Here is a 10,025-nt window from a genome sequence, read left to right on the forward strand (position 1 = left end):
GAAAGACAGAAAGCTATAGTTATACGTTGACTATTAGTAACTTAACGAATAGACTGTGAAAAACCGATACCCGTTACCGCTAATCTCACAGCTCCGAGATTAGTTAGTAGGAGCCTAATATTTTACGTGTCTTGACTTGCTATTGGCCTACAATTATATACAGATCAAAGAAGGCGACAAGTAGAAAACGGCCCTTAGGATACCCTATGGCCACTACGAGTACCTCGTCATGCCATTTAGACTTACGAACGCACTAGTAACGTTCTAAGCCTTGATTGATCAAGCTATCTAATCCTTTCTGGACAAATTTACGGTATATTATCTTGACAATATACTTATCTTCTCCAAAACGATAGACGAATACTAGAAGTATGTAAGAGTAGTGCTAGATGTGTTATATACGTATAAGCTATTAGTTAACAAGGAAAAGAGCGAATTCTATATTAGGAAGATAGTGTTTTTAGGATATAAAATATCCCTAAGACAAATCCGGATGGAACCTTCAAAGATTAAAGCTATTAAGAATTGGCTATAACCGATGTTAGTTACGGAAGTACAAAGCTTTATTAGATTTGCGAATTTCTACTAGATGTTTATTAGGAACTTTGGAGCGATCGTACGATCTTTATACAAACTTACTAAGAAGAACGCTAAATTCCCATGAGAAGAGTAATACGAGTAAGCATTTATATAGATCTGTGACACCATTATTAAAGATCTAGTACTAGTACTACTAGACCCTAAGAAGCCATTTGAGGTAGAAACGGACGCTTCAGACTATACCATTAGAGGACAATTAGGATAACAAGACGAACAAGGGAAGCTATATCCTATAGCCTTCTTTTTAAAGAAGCTCGATAGACTACGTCTTAATTATCTAATCTATGACAAGGAACTACTTGCGATTGTTAAAGCTTTTAAGAAATGGCGACTATACCTTAGTAGTACGATTAAACTAGTACAAGTATATATAGATTATAAGAATTTACAATACTTTATAACGACAAAAGAACTTAACAGACAATAAATATAATAGGTAGAATTCCTCGTAGAATTTAACTTTGAGATCTACTATAAGAAGGGCAAAGAGAATATACAAGCAGACGCCTTAAGCCGACGAACGGATTATATAGAAGGACGAACGGAAACAACGCTACCGTTATTCAAGGAACAAATGGATAGAACGCTACATCACGAAACGTAGACACCTGTAGAAGATGACCTACTCGACTCGTTCCTAGAATGTTATATAATCTTTCGAGAAGAAAGGATTAACAAGGCATAGTATTAAGTAATACCCGGACTAGCGGTACCTGACGAAGTGGAAGAAAAAGATGGGAAACTCTAGTACCGAGGCAAAGCGTATATCTACAATAAAGATTAATAGCTACGAATGATTTGAGAACTCTATAAATCAAAACTCGGAGGATACAAAGGAGTTACAAAGACTGTCGTACAAGTTAAGAAACACTATGACTTTCTACAGTTAACGACACGAGTTAAGGAAGTTATATAGAGCTACGACATCTGTAATCGAAGCAAAACAGCACGATACAAGCTGTATAGGCTACTTTAGCTACTACTAATAGCTAACAAACTATAGAGTTTAGTTATAATAGACTTTATTACAAAGCTGCTAGAATCTAAGGATATAGCTATAGGAGTAACCTATAACAATATTCTTACTATAGTAGATCGCCTAACCAAGTAGGCATATTTCTTTCCCTATAAGGAGTCCTAGACAGCGGAATAGCTAGCAGATATAATCTATTGGCAAGTCGCATTAGTATACGCTTAGCTATAGGAATAGATTACCGACAGAGATACCAAGTTTATATTGAAGTTCTAGCAAGCATTAATGTAACGATTAGGCGTCAATAGCAAGCTATTAACAGCATATTACCTATAGACCGACAGACAAACAGAGCGACTAAACCAAGTTATTAAGTAGTACCTCCGCTCTTACGTTAACTACTAGCAAGACGACTAGGTTATACTGTTACTAACGGTATAACTCGCTTACAATACGACGCTAACAGAAACAACCAAAGTCATACTATTCTTTACAAACTATAGATATAAAGCAGACCTTAGACAAGGACTAGAGGTCACAGTGCCGAGAGCAGTAGTCAAAGCGGAACAAATGTACGTACTATATAAGAAGCTTAAAAACGAACTTAAGTTTGTCAGAACTAGAATGAAGAACTATTATAACAGACACAGGCTCGAGGGACCTTACCTAGAGAGGGGAGACAAAGTCTACCTAGTTATACGGAACTTATAAACTAAACGACTAAGTACGAAGTTAGACTTTAAGAAGGTCAGACCCTTCGTTATCAAAGAACGAATTTCGATATCTAATTATTAACTATCGTTACCATTATCTATACAACTACAGACGGATGTTTTTCATATTTCACTTCTCGAACCAGCACCGAAAAACGCCAAGGTTGCTACGTATATCGAAGCAGAGGACGAAGAGGAAGAATAGGACGTCAAAGAAATTCTAGATTTATATATTATTAATAGGGAACTATAGTACCTAGTCAAGTGGCTCGATTTCAGACTAGAAGACAACTTATAAGAACTAGTCAAGAATTTGAGCTGCCCTAAGAAACTAGAACAGTTCTACCAGCAGAACCTAGATCGACCAAAGGAAAACCTAGGATAGAACTAAAGACGGCGCCCTAGTCAATAGTATCGACGGTATCATTAATCTGTGACAAGGGCATAGTAGGTGCCTCTTGCCGCTTAACCTCCTCTAACTTGTCTAAGGTCGACAGACCACGTGTTACTATATTGGTACCTTTCTCTACTAAAAACTCCTTCTGCTGATGAAGACGCCTGAGCTGTGTAAGCTTTTCGGATAACTCGTGCTAGGCTTCTTCTAGACGGCGTTAAGATTTATCTAGCTCAAGTTCGGCATGACGTTTAGTATCCTTGATACGATGCTGCTCCTAGAGAATGTAATCTACTAGAACAAACATTAGGAATTATATTTAAAAAAAAAGATATGCTTATAGGAAGAAAGCAGTATGCTAGAGCTATCGTAAGAACGACCTCGACAAACGTAGGCTTTATAACGCTTTGTATATACGATTATTTTGTAGACAAGGCCTTATGACGCGCACTAAGAGCAAGGCATAATGACAAAACCGTTCTTAGCAATGTTCTAAGCAAGGGAAGCACGGTAACGTACAGAATACGACTTCTGTTTCTCTATCGGCATTTTATTAATATAGCGACTATAATGTAGAAATAGGAAGAATATAGTACTTATAAGCAAAGGGTTATTAGCGCTATTTAAAACGGCCTAAGAGGGCTTTTAGGTCAAAAGCCTTAAAGGAGGGGCATTGTATTATAGATAAGCATATGGATGGCCCGGCAGGCTATAGCCAGGACGCGGGACATTCCGATAGCCAATCACTTGACGGACCAATCAGAAGATTATCACTGCCAAGACTAAGGTCTTCACTAGTGATAATAACATGTTACCGTCGATAACGCGGGATTACGGAGTAAAAGGAGAAATAGTACTAGTAATAACTATTGAAGAGAGACAGATAATTATATATATATAGCTAGCTAGTCACTTGTTATGGTAGACTCTAGGAGTTTACTAGTGGTAACAATCACAATCATAGTACTTATACTAAGTATTGCTAATTACTATGAGAAACAACTCTAAGTGTTGTTATAAACCCTTTGGCTTTACCGAATCCCTTAGACGACCTGCCTGCCTGTCCCGCTTAATCTACCTTCGTCTAAACCCTTTTAGAAGAAGTCTGAGCTGGGTTCGTTACAAGTAGTCAAAGCAAAACAAATGTATATACTATATAAGAAACTTAAAAAGGAACTCGAGTTTATTAAGACTAGAATAAAAAACTACTACGACAAACATAGGCTTAAGGGACCTTGCCTAGAGAGGGGAGATAAAGTCTACCTAATTATACTAAATTTACGAACCAAACGACTAAGTACAAAGCTAGACTTTAAGAAGGTTGGACCCTTTATTATCAAAGGACAAATCTCGACATCTAACTATCGACTATTATTACTGTTATCTATATAACTATAGATAGACGTTTTTTATATTTCACTTCTTAAACTAGTACCAAAGAATGCTAAGGTTATTATATATATCGAAGTAAAAGATAAAGAGGAAGAATAGGACGTCGAAGAAATTCTAGATTTATATATCATTAATAGAGAACTATAGTACCTAGTTAAATAGCTTGATTTTGGACTAGAAGATAACTTATAAGAACTAGTTAAGAACCTAAGTTACCTTAAGAAACTAAAGTAGTTCTACCGGTAGAATCCTAACCGGCTATAAGAACTAGTTCTAAAGCCTATTCCCTAATAGAAAAAGAGGGGAACCTGCTAGAATTAGGACTAGGATCTAAACCGATCGACTCTTAATCGAGTACGTCAAAAGCACCTAATGCCTAAGCTTAACCCGCGAGGGTCTGCGTCTCCGATATTGGCGGAGGAGTATCTAGTTCTTCCTCCTCCTCTAGATAAGCTACACTATAACGAAAAACTTTAGTACTACGATCGCGTAGGGATTGCTACAAACGACGTAATTAACTTAAACGGTTTAGTATCCAAGTAAGAAGCGCTTTGGTCTTAGTAATCTCTTTCGAAACCTTCTCCTGCTCTGACAAATTCGAAAGGACTAAGACAGTTAGTAACCTAGGACTATAAAGGAAAATAACAAGGAACCTATAGGCATCTATAACGTTTGGGCTACTATACTTCTTGCCTATATGAATATAGTTTTAACACTTGTTTAAATCCTCTATTATTATATAATGCTTTCATGGCTTTATATTCTAATAACGCTTATAAGGTATAGTAACCTTATAACCTTCCTGCTTAATCTTAATTGTAATAACGTATTGTTCGTGCTTAAGATCGCGACAGTTCCTAGGGATATAATTAGCTATAACAAAAGGAAGCTAATGGAAGAAGGACATTACCTATAGGGAAAAGAAGGGGTATTAGTAGTATTTAAAACAAGTTATAAGAAGCTTTTAGGTCGAAAGCCCTAAAGAGAGGGCATCGTGTCACGAGCTAACTATATACCGCGACCCGGTAGGGCATAGCAGACTAAACGAGCCACCAATCAAGAAGGGTACGGAGCAAGGCTAACACGGGATCGCTAGGGAGCGCAGGCTACCACAGGCGAACAATTGCCAAAAGGGAAGGATAGCAGAGGATAGCTAGCTACTAAAGGCGATCCTAGGGTAGGCTAGAAGGGGACTATAAGCGACTAACAGAAGTATATATATATATAAATAATTACTCGTTTTAGTAGAATAGTAACTTATAATTATAGTACTTATACCAAGTATCGTTGACTACTATAAGAGATAACTCTAGTGTTGTTGTGAATCCTTTGGCTTTACCAAATCCCTTAGACGACCTGTATGCTTGTCCTGCTTAACCTACCTTCGTCTGAACCCTTTTAGAAGAAGTCTGAGTTAGGTTCGTCACACTTTAGCTACTGCTAATAGCTAACAAACTATAGAGCTTGGTTATGATAGACTTTATTATAAAGCTACTAGAATCTAAAGATATAGCTATAGGAGTAATCTACGATAGTATTTTTACTATAGTAGATTACTTAACTAAATAGGTATACTTCTTTCCCTATAAGGAATCCTAGATAGCTAAATAGCTAGCAGACGTAATCTATCGGCAAGTTACATTAGTATATACTTAGCCGTAAGAATAGATTACTAATAGAGATACTAAGTTCACGTCGAAGTTCTAGCAAGCGTTAATATAACGATTAGGCATTAATAGTAAGCTATTAACGGTATATTACCTATAGACTAATAGATAAATAGAGTGACTAAACCAAGTTATCAAGTAATATCTCCGTTCTTACATTAACTACTAGCAAGACGACTAGGTTATACTATTACTAATGGTATAACTCGCTTATAATATAACGCTAATAGAAATAACCAAAGTCATACCATTCTTCGTAAACTATAGATATAAAGCAGACCTTAGGCAAGGACTGGAGGTTATAATGCCAAGAGCAGCAGTCAAAGTAAAACAAATATATATACTATATAAGAAGCTTAAAAAGGAACTTAAGTTTGTCAAAACTAGAATAAAGAACTATTATAACAAATATAGGCTCGAGGGACCTTGCCTAGAGAGGGGAGACAAAGTCTACCTAATTATACAAAACCTATAAACTAAACGACTAAGTATAAAGCTAGATTTAAGAAGGTCAGACCCTTCGTTATCAAAGAACAAATTTCGACATCTAACTACTAACTATCGTTACTATCATCTATATAACTACAGACAGATGTTTTTTATATTTTACTTCTCGAACTAGTACCGAAAAACGCTAAGGTTGCTATATATATCGAAGTAGAAGACAAGGAAGAAAAATAAAATATCAAAGAAATTCTAGATTTATATACCATTAATAGGGAATTATAATATCTAGTTAAATAGCTTAATTTTAGACTAAAAGATAACTTATAGAAACTAGTTAAGAATTTAAACTGCCCTAAGAAACTAGAACAGTTCTACTAGTAGAACCTAGATCGACTAAAGGAAAACCTAAGACAGAACTAAAGACGATGCCCTAGTTAATAGCATTAATAGTATTATTAATCTCTGACGAGGGTATAGTAGGCGCCTCTTGCCGCTCTTACCGCTTAACCGCCTCTAACTCGTCTAAGGTCGACAAACTACGCGCCACCATATCGGCACCTTTCTCTATCAAGAACTCCTTTTGCTAACGAAGACACCGGAGCTATATAAGCTTTTCGGACAACTTGTACTAGGCTTTTTCTAGATAGCGTTAGGATTTATCTAGCTTAAGTTTAATACGACGTTTAATATCCTTGATACGATGCTACTCCTGAAGAATACGATTTATTGGAACGAATATTAGGAATTATAGTACTAAAAAGAAAAAAAAAAGGAGATAAGCTTATAGGAAGAAAGCGGGATGCTAGAGCTATCGTAAGAACGACCTTGACAAATATAGGCCTCGTAATACTTTATATACACGATCATTTTACAGACAAGGCCTTATAATACGCACTAAAAGCAAGGTATAATAATAAAACCATTCTTAGTAATGTTCTAAGCAAGGGAAGTATAGTAACATACAAAATATAACTTTTGTTTCTCTATTAGCATTTTGTTAATATGGCAACTATAATATAGAAACAGGAAGAATGTAATACTTATAAGCAAAGGGTATTAGCACTATTTAAAATAGCCTAAGAGGGCTTTTGGGTCGAAAGCCTTAAAGGAAGGGCATCGTATTATAGATAAGCATATAGATAGCCTAACAGGCTATAGCTAAGACGTAGGACATTCCGACAGCCAATTACTTAACAGACTAATTAGAAGATTATCACCGCCAAGACTAAGGTCTTCACTAATAATAATAACATATTACTATCGACAACGCGGAATTACAAGGTAAAAGGAGAAATAGTACTAGTAATAACTATTAAAAAGGGATAGACAATTATATATATATAGCTAGCTAGTCACTCGTTAGGTAGACTCTAAGAGTTTACTAGTAATAGTAACCTATAATCATAGTACTTATACTAAGTATTGCTAATTACTATAAGAGACAACTCTAATGTTATTATAAACCCTTTGGCTTTACTAAATCCCTTAGACAACCTGCCTACTTGTCCCACTTAATCTACCTTCGTCTAAACCCTTTTAGAGGAAGTCTAAGTTAGGTTTGTCATATATAGCTACTAACGTTATAGCCGAATAGCTGCTTACTTAGCTTAGTTAACTCTAGTAATAGATCTAGGAGTTAGACTAGAGAGATAAGGCTGTTTAAGCCTAAATTAAGGAACTCGAGAATGGTAAAAAGCACTTATAGAAGTTAGTTAATGAGGCCTATACCAAAATTAAGGCACTCGAGACTGCCAAAGCGAGCCGTATCAAGATCAAACTACCTAGCAAATATAGAGGAACTAAGGAAGATCTTGTAAGATTCCTAACGAACCTTTGATCCTACTTCTAGCTTAATGATAACAAGTTTCTAGATAATAAAGCTAAAGTCCTCTATATAGCTACAAGATTAGAGGGCAAGGCACTTAGATGTGATAAACCCAACTTAGACTTCTTCTGAAAGGGTCCAGACGGAGGCGGGCTGAGCGTGACGAGCAGGCAGGTCGTCTGAGGGATTCGGTGAAGCCAAAGGGTTCACAACAACACTAGAGTTGTCTCTCACAGTAATCAGCAATGCTTAGTATAAGTACTGTGATTGTGATTGTTACTACTGGCGAACTCCCAGAGTCCACTATAACGAGTGACTAGCTAGCTATATATACACAATTGTCTGTCCTTCTCCAATAGTTATTACTAGTACTACTTCTCCTTTCACTTCGTGATTCTGCGTTGTCGACGGTAATATGTTATTATCACCAGTGAAGACCTTAGTCTTGGCGGTGATAATCTTCTGATTGGTCTATCGAGTGATTGGCTGTCGGAATGTCCCGCGTCCTGGCTACAGCCTGCCAGGCCGCCCATGTGCTTATTCGTGACACGATGCCCCTCCTTCAAGGCTTTCAACCCGAAAGCCCTCTTAGGCCGTTTCAAATAGCGCTAACAACCCTTCGCTTGTGAGTACTGCATTCTTCCTATTTCTACGTCGTGGTCGCCATGCTGACAAAATGCCGGTAAAGAAACGGAAGTCGTATTCCGCACGTTACTATGCTTCCCTTGCTCAGAACATCGCTGAGAACGGTTTTGTCGTTATGCCTTGCTCTTGGTGCGCGTCTCAAGGTCTTGTCTGTAAAATGATCGCGTATATAAAGCGTTACGAGGCCTGTGTTTGTCGAGGTCGTTCTTACGATGGCTCTAGCATCTTGCTTTCTTCCTATAAGCTTGTCTCCTTCCCCTTTTTTTTTTTTTTTTTTTTGAGTGTAATTCCTGATGTTCGTTCTAGTAGATCGTATTCTCTAGGAGCAGCGTCGTATTAAGGATGTTAAACGTCGTGCTGAACTTGAGCTAGATAAATCCTAATGCCGTCTGGAAGAAGCCTAGCGCGAGTTGTCTGAAAAGCTTGTACGGCTCTAGTGTCTTCGTCAGTAGAAGGAGTTTTTAGTAGAGAAAGGTGCCAATATGGTGGCACGTAGTCTATCGACCTTAGACGAGTTAGAGGCGATTAAGCGGTAAGAGTGGCAAGAGGCGCCTACTATGCCTTCGTCAGAGATTAATGATGCCGCCAATGCTGTCGACTGGGGCGTCGTCTTTGATTCTGTCCCAGGTTTTCCTTTAGTCGATCTAGATTCTGCCGGTGGAACTGTTCCAGTTTCTTAGGGCAATTCAGGTTCTTGACTAGTTCCTATAAGTTGTCTTCTGGTCCAAAATCAAGCCATTTGACTAGGTACTGCAGTTCCCTGTTGATAATGCGTGAATCCAGAATTTCTTCGACGTCCTATTCTTCTTCCTCGTCTTCTGCTTCGATGTGCGTAGCAACCTTGGCGTTTTTCGGTGCTGGTTTGAGAAGCGAAATATAAAAAACATCTGTCCGTAGTCGTATAGATGACGGTAACGATAGTCGGTAGTTAGATATCGAAATTCGTTCTTTGATAACGAAGGGTCTGACCTTCTTAAAGTCTAGCTTCGCGCTTGGTCGTTTGGTTTGTAAGTTCTGTATGATCAGGTAGACTTTGTCTCCCCTCTCTAGGCGAGGTCCCTCGAGCCTGTGTTTGTCGTAGTAATTCTTTATTCTGGTTTTGACAAACTCGAGTTCCTTCTTAAGCTTCTTGTATAGTGTGTATATCTGTTCTACTTTGGCTGCTACTCTTGGCACTGTAACCTCTAGTCCTTGCCTAAGGTCTGCTTTGTATCTGTAGTTCGCGAAGAACGGTGTGACTTTAGTCGTTTCTGTTGGCGTCGTATTGTAAGCGAGTTGTGCTGTTGGCAATAGTATGACCTAGTCGTCTTGCTAGTAGTTAACGTAAGAGCGGAGGTACTACTTAATAACTTGGTTTAGTCGCTCCGTT

General features: G+C 37.8%; 1 protein-coding gene across 1 annotated transcript; it reads left to right on the forward strand.

The window, feature by feature from the left end:
• Positions 1-8,687: 8,687 nt before the first annotated feature.
• On the forward strand, positions 8,688-9,455 carry MYCTH_71660 (uncharacterized protein; the record flags this gene model as incomplete). The annotated part of the gene is made up of 2 exons (XM_003667223.1): positions 8,688-8,895; positions 8,965-9,455. Coding segments are annotated over 2 exons (210 nt in total). The 3' UTR covers positions 8,967-9,455.
• Between the last annotated feature and the right edge of the window lie 570 nt (positions 9,456-10,025).

The sequence above is a fragment of the Thermothelomyces thermophilus genome, chromosome 7 (assembly GCF_000226095.1).
Source record: "Thermothelomyces thermophilus ATCC 42464 chromosome 7, complete sequence".
Lineage (NCBI taxonomy): Eukaryota > Fungi > Ascomycota > Sordariomycetes > Sordariales > Chaetomiaceae > Thermothelomyces > Thermothelomyces thermophilus.